This window comes from Asterias rubens, chromosome 5 (genome assembly GCF_902459465.1).
Source record: "Asterias rubens chromosome 5, eAstRub1.3, whole genome shotgun sequence".
NCBI lineage: Eukaryota > Metazoa > Echinodermata > Asteroidea > Forcipulatida > Asteriidae > Asterias > Asterias rubens.
In genome coordinates this window covers 3,397,929-3,419,555 of record NC_047066.1, presented here as the reverse complement: position 1 = coordinate 3,419,555, position 21,627 = coordinate 3,397,929, and the positions used below count along the sequence as shown (strand labels likewise).

Sequence of the window (21,627 nt, the reverse complement as noted above, 5' to 3'; positions counted from 1 at the left end):
TATGGTTTCCGTGAACACCGGATTTAATATTCCAGCGGCGGCGAATATATTTCGCCAAATGTCCTTATTTTTTTCGAATGCAGTTATTTTTATTTTCGAGGGCAGTTATTTCTATTTACGAGAGCATCGAATACGGGCCTGATAGTTAAAAGATCCCGTTTCACAAAGGTCGTTTGGACAGTCTATTTTTCATAACTTTTTGTTCAGAAAATCCTATTCTTCAACACTGTGTGTGAGTCCACATAGGTTCCCTTTTTTATTATCATTTTGTGGACCTCTTTTGTGTCAAGTGCACACTTCTTGCCCCGCCCGCAAGGCCCGCCCCAACATGTGTATACACACAAATAGACAGATAAATGAAAGAAGACGAGATAAAACATAACAACCCTTAGGTGTGCGATATTAATTTTTGTTATATAACCTCCGTTGTGTTGCTGATTCACAAGATTTGGCATTTTCGGGGATTTCTTCCCGTACGGTGTTTTCACCATGTGGGATGGCCCTGGTGGTTGGGTTTTCAGTCCATACAGTGGGAAGCCTTAGGTTTGCGACCATTGGGTTTGCCTCCTGCAGTTTCTTCACCTGCTTCGCCACTCTGTAGCGGCCGAGGTTAATTACATGATTACATTATAACAGCTGGCGCTGATTTTACGAGTGTCCCTGCCCCTACCCTTACCCCCACCCCCTAACCCTATCCCTCACCCTATATGCTAACCCCCCCCCCCCCCCGCCCAATCTTTGCCGACTGCAAAAGCAAATTCTGAAATAGTGCAATTTTATTAAACCAAAGAACAGTTACTGTTAAAAATATAATATATGGCCCATAACTTAGGTCTCATGTAGGAAAATTCTTTTTTTTTTCCTCCATGGGTCTAGTCCTGCTTTATACCCCCCCCCCCCCCACTGAAAAACCCCGGCGGAACCGCCCCACACAGTTTAGTTGTGACCGTAATAAATTTCATCAACTTGTTTGAATCAATCGTGAATAAAATGAAATCAAGAAAGTCACCATAAAACAAAATAATTTCTTAGCCCCTTGCACTCTGTAGAAACTGTACGTTTCATATTCAACAACTTCTGAATGATATTTCAGTAGTTTGCCTCATTATGGATACTAATTATTTAATGGATAATTAATTACAATGAAAATTTCCTTTGCCGGATGTTTGCCTTCCTTTCAAAGTGGCCTTTCCACAAAAGTAAACACATGGCACGATTTGAGCTAAAATATTCAACCTTGTGTCCAATTGAAATAATGTGGAAGAGCATTCGCTCGTACTCGCGTATGTGGTATGTTTTAATCAAAGTGATAGGAAATGGGGGTAAAGGATGACAATTGCTTGACAACATTGACGCTGGGGGACGACAGTGATGAGAGAGATTGGCAAATAAAAACTGGAGTTTTCCTTTTTGAGGAGCAGTGATTTATTCGGATTTGTACCTGAATATGGCTGTGATTTATTTGTATGTCAGGTTTTTATTGCACATTCCATGACACTTGTCCCGACAACTGACAATGTTAACTGTGTGCTGACCGCGCCGTGTCGATCGTGCAGTCAGTTCTTTATTTTAGTGGCCCAGAATGGACTCTCCTCCTTTTGCATCAGTTAAGCTGCCAGTGCGGTGCAGCAGACACTGACTCTCCCTGCTGGCTGGCTGGAGTAGTGGCACCGGGATGGTTGTTGCTCAAAAAGGGCAGAGAATGACGGTGTGAGACCAGGTACATAACTATAAAATGCTTTTTGTACGATAATGAACACAGATATTATGAGAAATACTTAAGTAATTTACATGTAAATGGAGATATAACCAAGTCTTCTCCATCTACTAAGGCAAGCCTCCCCCCCCCCTAAAAGCCCTAGTTGATTTCTAAATTTGTATCCAAGGATAACCATGGAGGAAACTTTCAGTATGGCGCCACCCCTTTTTCACTTACTTTTACAAAAAGGGATATCTCATTGAGGTAAATAAGATACTATATAAAATATAGTATATTTATTTCAAATCGAATGAAAAAGTGGTGGCGCCATACGGAAACTTTTCGGATGTTTTCCTTAAAAGTTTCTAATTCTATTATTGTTACTAATGTAATAGGAATAGACTGTGGCAGGGTATATCAGTCTCCACAATGCCGGGACTACTTTTAAAGTTATACCTAGCCCTAGTTAGACTCCTCTGTTGCATAAACTGAAGTGTAACGGTCAGACAGTGCAATGGAGACGGGTGTTCTACCAGACCAGGGCAGGGGTACTTTGAATTACTTCAAGAACTATCTTATATGACTACGGTTTGTTCCGCTATCGTCTCCACGATAGCGGAACAAACCTCAGTACTAAGAGTACAATACCTGTGTTTTTTTTGCAGGTGTTTCCTTGATTGATATAGTCACAAATTTCAGACCACATCGAAATAGAAATATCAATCAGCAAAATAGTTGCAGTTTTATGTCAGGTACCTCATTACAAAGTATGAATCGAGACTGTAAACAGCACGACAATCGCTAGTTGACTGTAGGCGGATAAAACGGAAAAAACAAACCAATTTCACTGAATACTACAAAAGTTGAAGTTTTAATGTGACACTGTTTTACACTCTTCTCCACAGAAAAACAGAATGGAGTGAAATACGAAGTATACTTTTAAGAGTTCTTAATTCTTCCTAAGTTTGCAAAAGAAGACGTTCAACAAAAAACTTCCAGAACAGTAACAGAGCAAAGATTCCTCAACTTTTTCCCAAAAGTCCCCAAATTCTTCCTAGATTTCAACGGAATCTTCCAGAAAGTATAACTTCCCAAAGGATATCTTGATTTGATCAAGCACGCTGATTTCATAAAGGTCGCTGATTTCGTCAGCATCACAAGCTACATCACAATGGACTCCCGGCGAAACTCCAACAGACAGATTCGGACTCGTGCTGGACGATTAGCTCCCAGCAAACGCTGGCCGTCAGAAGCTAGCCCGGCAACAGGAAAGGTAAGAAGTAAACACAGCCCAACTCAAATGTCAATCCAAGGTTTTAGTTTATGATTTTAACAATCAAGTTAGTGCATTGGAAGAATATTTGAAGTTGGTAAAATAAATGTACCTGGTGTCATATCTAAATGATGTTTGGGTCCTTTACACACCCCTGCCTAGGACTTAGGAGTGTATCGAAGCGCTCATTATTTGTTTTACAGTCGGGTTTAAAAGCAGGGCTATGTTTTGTATATCAGACTCGATTTTGTAGCACCTTCTATAGACCCAGTAACTGGGGCGCTGTACTTCTTTTTTTTCGAAATTTGTAATTTACCGATTTTTTAATTACAAATTTCGAAAAAAAACGGAGTACAGCGCCCCAGTTACTGGGTCTACACCTTCTAATGGTTAACAAGGTGCTGAGGTTCATTCAGCAGCCACCCCGGGCAAACCCTTCTCTCGCGATAAGTATAAATGGGTTGTTTTACCTGTACCAATCCTAGTATAATGGGACCTACCTATCTATGTCCCATCTGAAGGACAGTGCAAAAATGGTAAAGTATCTTGCTCAGCGACACAAGTAGTGCCACTCCCAGGACTCAAACCCACACTCCAATGATCAGAAGCACCAGAGCTTGAGTCCAATGCTCTTAACCACCTGGCCACGAGACATGCCATAATATTATTTCCCTGAGAAGGTAAAGTTTCGAATGCGGAGTGAGTTCTTAATTGGTCTGTTTCACAAACTCTAGTCGCAGTTTGTGGACCAACAATGAGGAAACAAGATAAAGACTATGCCCCCCCCCCCAAACCCCACTGACCTCCATCTCACTGTGAAACCACTTGTTCAAATTTCTTCCGATTGATAAAGTTGATTTGTTTTCTTCCAAAGGCAAACTATCGACCAATGACAAGCATTTCAAGAAAACCTTCTCTTCTAGAAGAACAACCATCCAGACAAGGAAGCATCAGCAACGGAGGAAGGAATGCTCCCTTGGAAACCATGCCGGAGGGCACCAGTCAACCTGTAAGCCAATCAGCAGGCCTTTAGGTTTCATAAACAAAGGGGGTGCTTTGGCGGCTGTAATACATTACTGTTTCGATCAATGGCCAGTGATCAACCAATGGCAAGTTCTAACGAAACAGTTATTGCTTTACGACCAGAAAAAACCCACCCATGGCTCCACCCCAGCAAAAAATAATCAAATGTCTGTTATTGTATGATAACTGACATGGTGTTATTACCACAAATTTGGTAACCTCATAACAGTATACTGGTCAACTTCTGATGAGATACAAAACTTGAAACTGATTTTATTGTTTTGGGGTGGTTCGCTATTATTATGACCAATTTCTTTGTATACAATTTGTTTTGCCCCCCACACTGATGTCTATTAAGCAATGTATATTCAGTAATTTCCCAAGTTCTTAAAATAAAAAAATCCACAGGCAGGTCATTCAGTGGGTTCGAAGCCACGACCTTTGCATTTTTAGAGCAGATATCTTACCACTAGACCAATGAGTAAGCACAGTGTCTAGAGGCAGTTCAAATCCTATGTGTTTGCAGCGGGTACCGCAACGATTTAATTCATGGTAGTTTTGAATAGGGGGTAAATATTACAATTTGTAGTTCTGCAGTGGACATTATTGGTAATTACTCAAAATAATTATTAGCATAAAACCTTACTTGGTAACGAGTAATGGGGAAAGGTTGATAGTATAAAACATTGTGAGAAATGGCTCCCTCTGAAGTAACGTAGTTTTCGAGAGAGAAGTAATTTTCCACGAATTTGATTTTGAGACCTCAAAGAGTTGGAGGTCTCGAAATCAAGCATCGAACAGCACACAACTTCGTGTGACAAGGGTGTTTTTTTTTTTCCACTATTATCTCGCAACTTCGATGACCGATTGAGCTCAAATTTTCATAGGTTTGTTATTTTATGCATATGTTGAGATACAGCAATGAGAAGACTGGCCTTAGACAATTACCAATAGTGTCCAGTTTCTTTAGAGACTTACTGATTAATTTTATTCCAGGCAAGTATACATCCAAGTGACAGTGTTCCAACGTCTAAGGAACGCTACTACTACCATCAGTCATCAGATCCTAAGGTAAATTTTTGTTTGTTTGTTTATTTGTTTAGTTTTTTGTTTATTTAAACAACATTATTTAGGGCAGGTCTCAAGAAATTTGTTGGGAAAGCACTATCTTTTCAAACAGAAACTACAAAAGTGAGCAAACGTCAACAATTATTACCGACTTGCGGCCAGCTTTGACGAGGCACTCCTCAAACCCAAGCCGGATAGAAAAAACATTTACCCCCCATTATTGAAATCTTCTCAAAAGTTAAAGCACAAATCCCCAGGTTCGGTTGTTTTATTTTTTACACAATCTATTATAACATGACACCCACAACATTTTATTTTAAAAAAACCTGTGGGTTTACAAAAAAATTAGAATTAGTTTGGCGTATGAATTTTGTGTCTATTTTGTGTGATGCACCCTCATGGTTTAACGTCTAACCTTGGTTCACTGTTTCAAACCCTTTCAGGTGATGGCAGAGATGGCAGTGATAACCAACTACATCAAAGAGAAGAATCTCATGAGCTCCATGATGTCATGTTGTCAGTTAGTATTAAGAGAGAACAATCTTCCTTATAACCCATATCCGCAGTTTGTCACCAAGATGAGACAAAATGCTGAAAGGTGAGATAAAAGGGGGCCAATTAGCCCCCCAAAAGAAAATTTGATACATAAATAATAATAATAATAATTTGACGTCTTTATAGCGCCGGTATCCACAAAAAAGTGCTCATGGCGCTTGCTGCAATAAAAACGTTCCCCCTTGGTTGTTCTCCAGCAGTGCAAATATCAGGAAAAATTAAAAATTCCAATGTCTAGTGAATGTTACTGAAATGTTTTTTGAAAAAAGATGGGTCTACAGGGTTGATTTGAAAGTGTCTTTTGTCTGGATAGCTCTGATGGAATGTGGTAGACCGTTCCACACCTTCCCTGCAGCTACCTGGAAAGAACGCAATGCTAGCTTATAATGGCTGCCACAGGGGGAGCCCTATCACCAAATGGAAACAATATTTTACCATTGGGAGAATCTCAGAAGGGATTCCTTGACCTCAGTTGACTAGAATATTCTTTCTGGAAGGTAACAAGATCCTATAAGTACTTTAGAGAAAGACCATGAAGAGCTTTGAAATTGCTCCTGTATGAACTATGCAGCCAGAAAAAGACTTTGCTTTGTCCCATGCTGGGAAGTACACATACAAACTCAGTTGAAATAACTTTTAAACCTCAAAGGTAACAATATCACTTCTGTCCCGAACAGATTCCACATGTTTTCCAAATCTACGAGAACCATCCAGGCACAACTCAAAAAGAAGCTACATCCCACGACAACCCAACATATCTATGGGGTCAAAGGTCATAATGGGGCATGGGGGCTCGATGTTGTTCTGAGCAGTATAAGTCCGCAAGCATTAAAGCAATTTGATTGGCTGATTGAAGACGTGGCACCATCTAAGGTTGTGCTCTCGGATGAGCAAACGGAGTACAGTGTAAGTATTTGACTAAGCATGTTAAAGGAAGTGGACACTATTGGTAATTACTCTAAATAATTATTAGCATAAAACCTTTCTTGGTGACAAGTGATGGGGAGAGGTTGATGGTATAAAACATTGTTAGAAACGGCTCCCTCTGAAGTGCCATAGTTTTCGAGAAAGAAGTAATTTTCCACGAATTTGATTTCGAGACCTCGGATTTAGAACTTGAGGTCTCGAAATCAACCATCTAAACGCACACAACTTCGTGTGACAAGGGTGTTTTTTTCTTTCATTATTATCTCACAAGTTCGATGACCGATTGAACTCAAATTTTTACAGGTTTGTTATTTTATGCTAATGTTGAGGTACACCAAGTGAGAAGACTGGTCTTTGACAATTACCAATAGTGTCCACTGCCTTTAACAAAAGCAGAACTTTGGAAAATGAATAATTATTGTGGTCATTTATATTTCTGAAGTTCCATATCAATTTGTTCAAAATCCGCGTACAATCATTGACAATAAACTATACTTCAAACTGCTCATGATAGGGCGCGTTATAATAACAATAATAACATGGCTTCTTATTAGCGCGCATATCCGTCACTCAGTGACGCTCCTGGTGCTGTAGCATACAGTATTTCATACAGGCAACATACAGGTATAAGGTACTACGTTTCAATTATGAGAATAAGCCACTTCGGAATGTCAGCTGCACATGTCTGTTACTGCTGACAACAGATTTTGTCTATCTCCTATAACCTTTTGACAATACCAGCGGGTATTGTCAAAAGGTTACGGGAGATAGACAAACCCTGTTGTCAGCAGTAACAGACGTGCTCCGCTGACATTCCAAAGTGGCTTATAAATCCTTAGCTCCATGAAATGGTTTACACGTTGCTTTGGCGCAATATGCGGCCAATCACACCAGAAACACCGGGGCGAACCCCCTTTTTTTTGGATAAGTACACTAGGTTCTTTCAAGCGTGAATGTTAATGTGACGACGGATGTTAATCCGTCTACAGAAAAATGCCGTACATCATCTGTAAGAATAATATTGACTTTTTGTTGATGTTGCAGGGTCAAGTTGTGGTTGCTATGGTTGGGCCATCTGTCTTCTCAGGAACGCTGTATCAAGAAGCGCCCTCGCTTGATATCAGGATTGAATATGTCATTTATGGTCCTAGTCTTCAAGAGGTACGATTCTTGGATTAAATTTTTTATCAGCTGCCGTTTTTTGCGTAAATCAATTTTGTATTTGTAATCTCTTGATTTGATTGCTTCATGAATTTCCTTAATTTAAAGTTGAGCGATTTGATTAAGGCGTGGAATTTTATCTTTGAGAGAGCAAGGCCATTTTTGTTTCACCTCTGTTGATTATTTGTCAGCTAAATTTTACTAATTGGTATGCTGAAGAATAAAGCATGATTGTAAATTAAGAGATATAAAAACCTGAGAGGCAAGTGGTTTGTTTTCCTCTGACAGATCAGTAGAAATGTAAAACCAAATTAATAAGTTGCACCTAATAGATTATACCCATAACTTTGTAGGCGTTGTTAATATTCAACAACTGTGTATCAGATGACATCCGGCGTATGGTGTCAACAGAGTGCCCTCACAAAATAATCGGTAAGAAAATTATATTTGATGTGTTGGTGTAATAGTACAATTATTATTTTGCCATTAAATGTTTTTGTTTGACCTCATTCTGAATGAACTTATGATGATCCTCATCTTGTTTGAAGAGTTTTTCTGCTTACATAAACACTGTATTTGCTATCTTTAGAAATAAGAAATACATGTATACAGCTAGACTTTTCTCGCAAATAATGAGAAACATGGACTATTTTTAAATAGTGAGTATAAATTTGACATGATGTAGACCTCGTGCACAAGATGTCAAAGGGCGTTGTCTTTGGCCCATCCTGTGCGCCATCTTTTGCCATTGTTTCCAATGTTTCAATCATCGGTCTACCTGTAACGGTCATGGAACACAACTTACAGGCTCCTAAACAAGCTATGCACAATGTGCTCGTTCTGCTGGGAACTTTCAAATCAACTGTTTTCTTTGTGCGTATTGTTTTTGTTTTTGTTTTTTTTCCCGGCAAGGATAGAAGATGGAGCCACGTGTGCACGCACCTAGCCACCAACCCTTTTTCTAACACACAGTGAAGACCGGCTCCCCAACCTGTTATTTCTCAACATCAGTTTCAAAATACTGTTCTTAATTTGTTCACAATCTATCTCCATTTATAGGAATCAAGGTTCCTGGAACCCGCCCCAGTGACTCTACACCACAGCCAGGTGACTTCTGGACCATTGCACAGGCTAGAGGAGAGTGGGACGATTTCTGGGACGGGGTAGGTGACGCTGTCAAGAGCAAACAGCCAATCACAATACAGGTATGTGAGAACACCGATTTGATTGGTCCAAGTGGGTGGGACAGAGAGTAATATCATGAAAGAGTTTCAAACAGAGTTATTTGGATGTGTATTAAACATTGTATGATTGCAGAACTTGCCCATGTTCTGTGAAAAAAAGTACTGCATGTACAGTGCGTAGTTCACTTCAGTGTAAGCATTTTTTCTCATACCTTCGATAACCAATTGAACTAAAACCTTCACAGGTTTGTTATTTCATATGTATGTTGGGTGACATAAAGTGTGGCTGCTGGTGCTTTGACAATTACCAGTGTTGTGCAAGAGTTTATGAAGTTGCTCCCATCGGCGAGAGCATTGAGAATGAAACCAAAATTCAGTTTCCTTTTTTATTCATTACTTGGAAACCATTCTTATTAAACTTAAAGGAACATTACAGAATTGGTTTTGCTAGCAAAAAGGTTGCTGGCAATGTAAGCACTTTATGTAATCCACCATATACATAAACTGACAAACCTGTAGAAGTTTTGAGATCGATCGGCCATCTTGGTCATGAGAGAATAGTGAAAAACTGATTACAAATTTTGCATTGCATCGATGCCAAAACAAAAATGAATAAAACGCTCACTGAGCGATAAACTCCAAACTATGAAATTTCAAGGGATGTTTTCTACTATCATTATCATTAGACCGTGTAACTTTGATGTAAATCTGTGATCTTCACGATTTTTGTTTCTTACCAATTCTGTAACGTTCCTTTAAGTGTTGACGATAAATGAAGCTTCATATTCAAATAAAGACTTCAGGGTTTAAAGTCGCTCTCAATGTAAGAATGCAAATCTTTTAAATTGTGCTTGTTTCTTTCATAGTGTGTATTTCTACTAGACAAAGAACAGAAGGTGTACCGTGCTGGCAGTAAACAGTTTGTCCTTCATTTTGTGCAAACTTCAGAAAACTCATCGAATGAAAAGTAAGTTCACTGACTGGCTGGGAATAAATTAAGAAAACAAGTTAATAAACAGCTTTAATATTGTAACAAAATGGTTTATCACATCCCTAGGTGTGTATCAAAGCGCTAAGTATTTTGTCCTGCAAGGTATTTGGAGCTAAGCTTTGAAGTATGAGACCTAATCCTTTAAAGCACCATGTAATTGTTTAGAAGGTGCTGTGGTGCAGTATGCTGCCAATCAAACCAGGAACACCAGGGCGAACCCCTTCTCTTTTCGATAAGTGCACTGGATTCTTTTACGTGTGTTACACAACACACAGGACCAATGGCTTTTCATCCCATCCGAAGGATGAAGCATGGGTTAAATGTCTTTCTTAAGGACACAAGTATCACGACTGGGACTCCAACCCACACTCTGCTGAACAGAAACACCAGAGTTTGAATTAGGTACTCTTCGAGGTACACTCGGCCACAACAAACCTTACTGTGCAAACTGGAGCGTTCTATATGGTTTTCTCTTAATGTATTTTCTGAAATAATAAAATGAAATATAAAAAAAAAAAATTTTTCCAATACCAATCACTTTATTGTCACCCAGATTTACAAGTTTTGCTGAGCTTCCTTATCTCACTTTGTATGAGGGATTCTTCTTCAAGAAAGCCCACGCCGACGCCTACCTGATGACGTTAAAACGTCTGGACATTGAGGGCGTAACGGAACTACAGAGAGGTCAGAGTATGGAAGATAGTCTGCTATCGCTACAGGAAGAAGTGAGGAATGATGGGAGTGACCTCGTTTATGCAAATGCTGTGACTGAACCAATCAGGTGACTTGTGATTTGATATGTTGTGTTTTTGCAAATTCAGTTATTGTCACAGCTAGACCAATGGAAAATGCTACTGTGCGTTTCTACTGCGCAGCAGCTACTATGCTGTAAATAATAATAATAATGTCGTCTTCTATAGCGCCTTCTTCTTTAGTCCATTAGGGTGACAGCCGTCCCGTGGTGATCCCAGAAGTGAATTCCTTCCACGCGTCCCTGTCCAGTGCTGTCTTCCTTGGGCCATACAGACTCCCCCCCATTAAGTGCACGAATGTTATCTGTCCACCTCGCCTTTGGCCTTCCTCTGCTGGCGCGACCAGTAACACGTCCGTCCATACATTGCTTCGCCAGGTTATCCCCATCTCTTCTTGCAATGTGCCCAAAATACATACGTTTTTTCTGTAGCATGGTATTTACTAGGCTTTTGGGGTTATGGACTCTCTCCAGCACACTGATGTAAGTTGTGTGGTCTTGCCATTTGATGTTTAGCATTCGCCTCCAGCACCAAAGCTCGAAACTAGAAATTTTTGTTTTCTCATTCTGTAGCCCCAGTATCCATAAAGGTGCTTTGGCAGGTGAGCAAGTGATGCTTTGCAGCAGCGGTATAGCTATTGTATTCCCTTATTCAAACAAAACAGATGATGTTGGTGGGTCAGACAGAAAGATGGTTAATTGGTTTGTCCCTCCTATCTGTCAAGAACTCATAACTAACTTATCTTAAATGTTTGTATAAATACTATGAAAACAAAAGTGGGGGCCTTTGGGTTTACCCTTCCCTGAGTTGGGGTATTAATCATTCAAGTACAATATAATTGTATAGATTTGACCTTGCTCAAGATCATTCATAAATTGCTCAGTATTATTCACACAAATTAATGTTTTGCCACTATTTCTTTTCCTCAGAGAGCACTGGCAGAGGCAGATGGCCAAACTCCACCCAGTCAGGGATTCTTTTCTTCTCTCTCATCTCGCCTTGCTACTCACTCTCTTAGACAGGTAAGAATCTTCTCAGGTTTGAAGGAAAGAATATCACAGGAGAAAGCTTTCAGATAGAACTATTGCTTTAAAACCACTGGACACGTTTGGTAATTACTCAAAATACATATAGCCTAAAAACTTGGTAATGAGCAATGGAGAGCTGTTGATAGTATACAAAATTGTGAGAAACGGCTCCCTTGGAAATAACGTATTATTTTAGAAAGAGCAAGAGACACTTTCGGAACAGGACAAAAAAAAAGTTCACAGATTTACAAATAACCTACAGGGTTTACAGAAGGTAATGGTGAAAGACTTCTCTTGAAATATTATTCCATGAAATGCTTTACTTTTTGAGAAAACATGAAAACAATTATCAATTCTCGATATCAAGAATTACGGATTTAATTTAAACACATGTCATGACACGGCGAAATGTGCGTAAACAAGGGTGGGTTTTCCCGTTATTTTATCCCGACTCCGATGACCAATTGAGCCTACTGGTTTGTTATTTTATATATACCTTGTGATACACGAAGTGTGGGCATTGGACAATGTTTGTACCGAGAGTGTCCAATGGCTTTAACAAGCATTCCCATTAACCTTTTTGTTTGCTAAAGAAGTTATTTATTATCTTTGTCCCTACAGAAGTGATGAAGGTTCAGAGGTGAAGCTTGAGTTGTACCGATATCTACACAGCACTGCAGCGTCATGGCACACTGCAATGTCTCTCAATACAACACTACAACTGTTGGCTGTCACATTCAAAGAGGTAATAAAACAGCAGTCTGTTGTGAACACTGTTCTGCTGATCTCCTGCCCCTTATAGAGTTATATATAAAAGAACTAGAGGAAGCATGCTTGTACACACGCGACGGCACACAGCTATGTATTGCAGTCAATCTGTGGACATTCCTTTGTTATGTACACTTTAGGAACATCCTATTCTTCAACGCTGTAAAAAACTATGTGGTCATATGTAAGTTCACATAGTGTTTAAAGCCATTGGGCACTTTCGGTAAATTGTCCAAAGCCCACATTTCGTGTATCACAACTTCTATATAAAATAACAAACCTGTGAAAATTTAGGCTCAATCGATCATCGGAGTCAGGAGAAAATAACGGGAAAACCCAACCTTGTTTCCGCACGTTTCCTCGTGTCATGACATGTGTTCAAAATAAATTTGTAATTCTCGCTATCGAGAATTGATATTGTTTTAATGTTTTCTCAAAAAGTAAAGCATTTCATGGAACAATATTTTAAGTCTTTCACCATTACCTTCTGTTAACCCTGTAAGTTATTTGTAAATCTGTGAACTTTTTTGTTTTTCTGTACCGAAAAGTCCCTAGACTATGTGGACTCATTTTGTTCTTCGGTCCAGACTTTGTAAGTAGCCATATAAAAAAATGATTTGGCAATTGAAAGTTAAAGTAGTCCCTGTGGTGGCTGGAGCACTTGGCACCATTCCCAACATACTTGGGGAAACATCTGGACGAAATAGCGACAAAAGTGAGGATAGATCTGTTACAAAAGGCGACGCTTTGGGGAACAGCGAGGATCCTGAGAAAAAACCTTGAGATCTAAGGCTACGGGACGTAGCCTAAATCAAGGAGCTACCCACACAAAAGAAAATGTGATATTTCTTTTGCATGCTGTGATGCATAGCCACAATCACGGGTACACTTTTTTTCTCCATTTTATGAACAAGGTTTGAAAACCACTGAAGCAGCAGTTATCAATTGAAGACACTGGACACTGGTTGTCGAAATTGCTAGATAAAACCACTCTGTCACACGAAGTTGCGTACTTTTAGATGCTTGATTCTGAGGTCTCGAAATTAAATTAAAATATTTTGGTGGAAAATTTCTTCTTTCTCGAAAACTACTTTACTTCAGAAGGAGCCGTTTCTCACAATGTTTTATACTATCAACAGCTCTCCATTGGTCGTTATCAAGTAAGTTTTTATGCTAACAATTATTTTGACTAATTACCAATTGTGTCCAGTTCTTTTAACAATCACTGTGTCCATTTTGAAAATGAGTTTGTCGAACTGTTGGTCTTTGTAATAAAAAGTGTACCCATGATTGTGGCTGTGCACTTTGATAAAATAAATAAAAATATTATCAATAATCGTGAATGATTCTCCTTTCTTTTCCTCAGAAGGAGGCAGACGCTGAAGACCAAGACTTCCTCACCGGTCAGTTTATGGAGTACAAGAAGAAGCTTCTCACAGTGATTGATCCTGAGCTCCATTCTAGATCCTCAGAGCTCCTCAATGCACACTCAATACTCAGTAAACTCCTCATACAGATGCTGCTACCCGATCCTACAGTCCCTAATAAATTCATCATTAAGTCACTCGTAAGTCTTCAGTTTCTTTTCTTGAAGTTAATGTTATTGTCCTTGTTTGTTTATAAATTATTGGTTGGTTAAAGGCAGTGAACACTATTGGTAATTACTCAAAATAATTATCAGCATAAAACCTCACTTGGTTACGAGTAATGGGGAGCGGTTGATAGTATAACTTTGTGAGAAACGGCTCCCTCTGAAGTAACGTAGTTTTCAAGAAAGAAGTAATTTTCCACAAATTTTATTTCGAGACCCTCAAGTTTAGAATTTGAGGTCTCGAAATCAAGCATCTAAACGACACAACTTCGTGTGACAAGGGTGTTTTTCTTTCATTAATATCTCGTAACTTCGATTGAGCTCAAATTTTCACAGGTTTGTTATTTTGTGCATATGTTGAGATACACCAACTGTGAAGGCTAGTCTTTGACAATTACCTTTAATTGTATTTCAACCCATAACAGAAGAAAAGATACAAAATATTTAGTTACATTTAAAAAAGAAAGAAAAAAAGGAGATATTGAGAAAATAAAAGTAATTCTATGATTTTTTTTGCTAATTGTTTGATTGGTGTGTGAAATATCAACGAAAATCCAAATCGACAATGTCCACGTAGGAAGAATAATCCGTAATAGAAATACACAATCTGAGGGACGTTATTGTGAGTTTCAAATTTTGGGCCATAAAAACTGAGATCTTTTTACATACTCGCATTACTTCCACATGAAATGTTTCTTAAAGGGTGGCTGCAGTGTTTTTTTAAATAATTTAAACGATTAAACATGACTTTCTAAACCTGAAATATTTTTTTATTAAATGCGCAAGTATTTTAAAAATGGTTTTCAAGAGATTAGGGGAACCCACCCGGCCCCTAAAAGGGGCATAAATGTGACGTCATGTCGGGAACCCGAGCCGTCGGGCCCCCGGGCTGTGTGCATATAGAGACGTGTGGCCTGGTACCTAGGCGCGTGTAGTTAGGGACCAGACTCTTTTTGCCGACGATATGTTTGAATTCCCGACGTGACGTCGATGGTAGGGGGGCGGTAACAATCCACAAAAGGGGGTGGGGGCATGACTTATTTGCTTATTACGCAAGTGAGATATGTCGGGGGAAAAAACAAAACACATTTTATTGAGGTTCAATACATATATCAGAAATAAATGACAGCAAAATTAACTGTTTTGTTTTAATTTACTGCAGCATCCCTTTAAAAAGCTTTGCACTATCAAAAGCTACTGTAGGTTTTTAATGCAATTAAATTTAAGAGTGATTATCAAACATATACCTTCCCTTTCTTCAGGACCTAAGGAAGTTACGTTACGTTCAAGACTACTGTATGTCCATTCAACTGGTCCTGATGGAGGATGCTATGGTTTTCTTCAAGCGTATTCAATTTGAGGTAATATTATTGACCTTGCATGAAGTTGAATCGACCAATCGGGTCAACCCTTATATGCATCAACTCATTGTTTGATTGATTGACTGTTTATTTTTTTTACTTTTCAAAACTTATACTTTAACCATTGTAGTAAAAAATATTGAAAAAAATCAGTTGCAAAATACTGTTCTTCAATATGTTATCAAGGTCCAAAACTATGGAATGAATTACCACACGATACTTAATCTGTGAAAAATAGTTCATAGTGCAACGCTTCAAGCCTAGCAGAGTCTTTCTCAAAGCCTTTGAGAAAGACTTTGCTAGGGTCGAAACGTCGGGCCATTAAACTCATTTTTGCATTTATACCATAAGTCCTTTTAGTTGATAAAATAGCTTATTCTTAATATCAAATCAACTTAATCTCTCATGGTTTTCAAATTACTCTTCGATAATGACTTTTCTTGGTTTTGGTAGTGATAATATTTATTAACTTATTAATTGATGTACCAAAGTAACTTAGTCAAATTATAATAATTGTAATCTTCTAACATGTCTAACAGGATAATTGTTACCATTTTGGGGAAAGTGGGATTCTAACTGTAATAAGGTTACCATATTCAAACCTGATTCATTTGAAATCTTTTGCATTTTGACCTGCGCCTACTAAGTGCCCCTACGTACAAGTGCTTGATTGTTTTTAACATGCGTGTGCATGTATCAGTCACTTGCGGTGAGCCAATCAGTGTTGGTTACCAGGGGTTTGTGACGGAATGTATTGTACGGCACGCTGCGCATGGCTCGGACACACTGGTGACACATTCATCATGACAATATCTGTAGAAACGACTGAGACTTGTGGCTAACCACGTACAATGGGAAAGAGAATGTAGCGTCAGGCCTTGAACTTCGCTCATGACGGGGCACAGCAATTGCCCTCTTGCAAGGGGACTCGATCTAGGAGGAAAATGTAAGTTTGTATTGGAGAGGGCACTACAGCAAAAGCACATTGCACTATTAACAAGATTAACAACACACTTCTGCCTCTAGCTACCGGGCAACCTCGGTAGTCTAGTTGGTAAGACACTGCTCTAGAATTGCAAGGGTCGTGGGTTCGAATCCCACCTGAGTAACATGCCTGTGATATTTTTTCACAGGACTCGGGGGAAGTACTGAGTAAACAGTGCTAACACACATCGGTGTATGGGTAAAAAACAAAATTAAAGGACACTTCTGCACTATATCTAGTAAAAGTAACGGGCAGATGCTCCAGCCCACCGTGGCAACAGTACTCCATTAGAGGACGTTTAGTTGTCTCATAAAAGTAGAGAAAAGCATCAAGAGGTGCAGCGCAACAATGCATGTGTAGTCTTGAGTCATGAGTAGGGTGATTCCTTTGCAGCACAAATTTGGCTAAACTCGGATGGGTGCAGCGTGGCATCACAGCCGCAAGGTACAAGTGAAGAACGAAAATAAACTAAGTGGGGGACAAAAAGCACAACAAGCTGACAAAATTCAACAAAAACTAGGGTGCTAAAAAGCTTGACTTGAAGATTTAGGGGAGCCTGGAACCTGTAGCCTCACGCATCCCTTTGATGGCAGGTAGTAGGCCTCTATTGTCGTAACATTCTTGGCTTGGTCTTGATTTCATCATCAGGCATTGGTGAAAGGTTGCAGAGCGGCATTTGAAGATGATGGAAATCCAAAGGTATGCTCTTGTCAACAATTTTGATGAGACAATCAATATTTCTTTCTCGTTAGGGCTTGAGTGTACTGCGTGGTAAATATGCATAGAATTTAGCTCATTATAACAGACCTTATGCATTGATGTTATTCCACTGCCATCTTATTGTTAAATGAATGATGAACAATGGCCATTTGCGAGTAAGATTTGAATAACCAAAAGAACGTCACCCTAAACAAAAACGCTAAACCCCTAATCCCAACCCTAACCTTAAACCCTAACCCTAACCGTTTAAGCTATAGACATTACTTTATACCCTTGGCATAAACCCTAACTCCAAATCCTAACCCCTTAATCCTTACCCTAAACCTATAAACCCTAGACCCTAACCTTAGACCCTAACTCTAAACCAAACCCTAATCCTAAATCTAAACCATACCTAACCATAAAACCTAAACCCTAGACCTTAACTCAAGACTCTAACCCTCGACTCCTAGCCTAAGCCTAGACCAAATACTAACCCTTTAATCCTTACCCTAAACCTATAAACCCTAGACCCTAACCTTAGACCCTAACTCTAAACCAAACCCTAATCCTAAATCTAAACCATACCTAACCATAAAACCTAAACCCTAGACCTTAACTCAAGACTCTAAGACTCAAGACTCGTAAATAATTGGGTCTCAGAATTCATCACTGCAATAACCTATCTTTCTGAAAGTTTGTTTATACTCAGCGCCTTGAGTACTTTGTTTGGTAGATACGTGCGCTATATAAGACTTCGATATTATTATTATTATTATTATTATTATTATTAACCCTCGACTCCTAGCCTAAGCCTAGACCAAATCCTAACCATACCCATAGCCATAACCTTAACCAGAAGCTTATCTGTAACAACAACCTTAACCCTAACCTAGCAAATATGGAGTGAAGTGACCAGTTGAATGATTACAATACTTGACATTGACAATTTGTCAGCTTTATGGCAATGTGGATTACTATTATTATTCCCACTGCTTTTTCTTCATTGACTACAGTCGGTAAAATCAACAAAAAATCGAAACAAAAAGGGTACAGCCAGCAGCTCATTAAAGATAAAACATGGAGTGGAATCCAAGGAGATCAATCAACAAACAAACAGAGGTCAGTAGTTGGGTGGTCCATCATGAGACTGGTAGCTAATCATTCTTCATCAAAAGTTGAAATCTGAAATCTTTTACAGCAATCAGTTTCATTCATGCTTACAAGTGCTCAATTTTAGAATGATGCTAAGCACCAAAGTTTGTTAACCAGGATTTTTCTGAAGTTTCGCAACCAGGGCCTAATTTCATGGCTCTGCTTTGTAATACCGTAAGCACAGAATCGGCGCTTACGGAAGCAGGGAATTCTGTGCTTACGGCAAGCCTATTTCACAGGTTAGCGGCGAATTTTGGTTTCTGTGCGTGTGTACTCCACGTTACTAGGCATTCTACGCTTACAAGGCTAGCGCAAAAATTCGGCGCTTGCACGTAAGCGGGGAATCATGTTTGTAAGCGCAGAATTCGGCGGTAAGCAGAGCCATAAAATTGGGCCCCGTTGTATTTGTCAAATGAAATAACATGCACTCACTCAGAAATATATTAAAAACTTGTTTACACTTTGTTATTTAAGGCAGAAATTTGACCATTATAGAGAAGTTTCAGTAGGGCACTGCTGTTTCCCAACCAGTGGGGACTGACGGGAGTTTGTGATAGGCAAACTTGGGTCTGCTTTTCATGGGTGTTCAACATAATGTTCACCATCTACTATATTAGCCTCTGTCGTGTATTCTGTTTGTCTAGTCTGTCTTGTGTTTTCTTTCTTCTGTATAGTATTTTATGTTGTTTGTCTGTCCATAGGTTAAGGCACAAAGGCCTCTGCTTCACCCTAACCTAATTGTTGTCCTACTTAAAAAGCTTCCTATGTAATATATAACTAATCTAAATCATTGTAAACTTTCATATCCTAAGATACTAAGTAATACTGTAAACTACTCATAATTTGAATCTAATCATCAAACTTTGTAAAATGGGTAAGTGTACATGTTGGGCAGCAATGAAATAAATGTGTGCAAATACAAAATAGATTATTCAGGTATCTCATTAATTTTCTTTTATTGTAATTAATTTTTAACTGTATCCAGTGCTCAACGTGGATGAAGTGAAACAGCGGAGTAACTGGCCTGGTATAATGGTCACAGAAGCTGTCCTCATGCAGGTAAATATCTCCTTTATCAACGGCATTCATAATCTTAAAGGGTCTATGTAACTTTTGTAGGACAAAAAACACAATGTCCACAGATTTACACTAAACTTACACAGTTTGAAGATAACGATAGTAGAAAGCTTCCCTGAAAATATTACGAGCTGAGGTGCTGTAGTTTTTGGGAAATGAGTAAAACAATGTCATGAAAAGAATTTTCGTCTCATGAGACGAAAATTATTTTAATCATTTACAAATGTATTTTCATGACATTGTTTTACTAATTTTTCAAAAACTACAGCACCTCAGTAAGTAATATTTGAAGGGAAGCTTTCCACTATCATTATCTTCAAACCCTGTAAGTTTAATGTAAATCTGTGGACATTTTGAAAAAGTACCCAAATCCTTTAAAGGAACAGAATTGGTCAGAAACAAAAATTGTAAAGATCACAGATTTACATAAAACTTACACGGTCTAATGATGATGATAGTTTTGAAAACATCCCTTGAGATATATCTGTCTGAAATGTCATATTTGATGAGAAATAAATAATCTAATTTTGCGTTTGGAGTTTATCGCTCAGTGAGCGTTTTATTAAATTTGTGATAGTTTTTTCACTATTCTCTCGTGACCCAGATGGATCACTGATCGATCTCGAACTTCTACAGGTTGTGTCAGTTTATGTATATGGTGGATTACATAAAGTGCTTACACTGCCAGCAACTTTTTTGCTAGCAAAACCAATTCTGTAATGTTCCTTTAATCAATATACCATGGCTGATGTGTGACTAAGCTTGGGCGATATTGATTTATTTATTCACGATATATCGCCGACAATATATCGCGATATCGATATAATCCCGATTAGTTAAATTTGACATCATCAGGCTTCAAACTCCCAGTGAAAGTTGTAGAAGAGACAGTCACAGCATAGTGTTCTAATGACCTATTCTTCTGGTTTTACTCCGAACCTATGGGGTGCAAGATGTCTCAGGTTGGAAATACATCACGATATTGCGATACTTAGTCGATATTGGGATATATCAATATTTTGATTAAAACCAAATCGACCCGATATCGAAATCGATAATATCGTGGTATCGCCCAAACTGATGTGTGGCAGAGGGTGGTTCCCTACGAATGTTCCCATACTTAGGCACACTCTTTTCCTTGTGTACAGAACAGAGATGTGGTTTCTTCCGGTTTTTTCCCGCCCTATAATCTAATCTAATCTAATCATTTATTGCACCACATACAATTATTTTGACACACTGTCCATAGTGACAGTTAAAGTTAATGTTAAAAAGTTGAACAAGAAGAGTAAAACTTATAGTAAACAGCGACTACCATAAATAAAAACGAAACAAATGAGTTTTAACCAATGACTTAAAGGATTCATAGCTGTACGAATGTTTGATGGAAGATCATTCCACACCATGAGAGCAACAACCGAGAAAGCACGATTACCATAATACTTAGTCATCGTAGAATTCACAGGTGGAGGCTCCAGCCGGATCTCACTACTCTGCCTCGTTAACCTCTGCGGAACGCAGAGACCAACCAGGTCAATGAGGTAGATCGGCAGAGTGACATTCTCAGTTATCTTATATGTAATGGCAAGGGTTTTGATCGAATTCGCTGTTCAACTGGCAACCAAAAAAAGTATACACCGGTATATAAAAAAAAAATTGAGGATCAAGTTGATAATAAAAAATGAAGATAAAACCATATCATAACGCCCCAGATTGCAGGGTAAGGCTTTTAAAACCAAAGATAAATGTTAATATTGGGCTTCATGCTCGCAAGTTTTTTAGTTTTTCATTTTTTTTCTCAACAGCCTATCACATCCCTGACAGAAATATCCCCCTTAAATCCTCTACAGATCTGAGATTCCCACAATGAAGCCACAATTAGAGGGGGGTACACCCATACCACATATCAAACACAAAATGGGTTAGAAACTGCCCTGAGTATCTTTGTGATCTCCCTGTTTTTTTTACTGGAAATCAAGTTGTTTTTTTGCCCAAAAAAATTAAATTTTAATTGTTATTATTATTCTTTTGTAATTAAGAGTAAGGCTTTTAAAACCTTATTCATAAATACCTAAGACAGTTTATCCACTCTGATTGGTCGAGAGGGCATCACAAGGTGTTGTTTGAACACGATACAACACCAGTAAAAAGTGTTATAACATGGGCGTGACACGCGCGCTTGCACCTGTGCGTAAAGACAGTTTCTTCATTCCTATTGGTCGAGAGCAACGGCCGGAACAGTTGTGCCACATTACGCGCGACGCGCACAGCATCATCGAACAATTATAAGATATCATTGAACAATTATAATTTTGGCATTTATTTTACTT

The 21,627-nt window shown here is 38.7% G+C and overlaps 1 protein-coding gene across 2 annotated transcripts in view; it reads left to right on the top strand.

Moving 5' to 3' along the window:
* The first annotated feature begins 1,369 nt into the window (after nt 1–1,369).
* The window catches only part of LOC117290809, a 36,138-nt gene continuing 15,880 nt past the window's right edge, over nt 1,370–21,627 (top strand). Inside the window, exons 1-18 of one of the 2 annotated variants that reach the window (XM_033772370.1) lie at nt 1,370–1,720; nt 2,605–2,972; nt 3,847–3,981; nt 4,992–5,066; nt 5,507–5,661; nt 6,296–6,524; nt 7,590–7,706; nt 8,060–8,138; nt 8,766–8,911; nt 9,757–9,857; nt 10,435–10,662; nt 11,563–11,655; nt 12,283–12,406; nt 13,796–13,996; nt 15,283–15,381; nt 17,015–17,065; nt 18,082–18,187; nt 19,206–19,279. In XM_033772370.1, coding sequence (XP_033628261.1) covers nt 2,871–2,972; nt 3,847–3,981; nt 4,992–5,066; nt 5,507–5,661; nt 6,296–6,524; nt 7,590–7,706; nt 8,060–8,138; nt 8,766–8,911; nt 9,757–9,857; nt 10,435–10,662; nt 11,563–11,655; nt 12,283–12,406; nt 13,796–13,996; nt 15,283–15,381; nt 17,015–17,065; nt 18,082–18,187; nt 19,206–19,279 — 2,115 coding nt within the window. In that variant the 5' untranslated portion in view covers nt 1,370–1,720; nt 2,605–2,870. The remainder of the gene's footprint in view (nt 1,721–2,604; nt 2,973–3,846; nt 3,982–4,991; nt 5,067–5,506; nt 5,662–6,295; nt 6,525–7,589; nt 7,707–8,059; nt 8,139–8,765; nt 8,912–9,756; nt 9,858–10,434; nt 10,663–11,562; nt 11,656–12,282; nt 12,407–13,795; nt 13,997–15,282; nt 15,382–17,014; nt 17,066–18,081; nt 18,188–19,205; nt 19,280–21,627) is intronic. The other variant, XM_033772371.1, reaches the window with a different exon arrangement.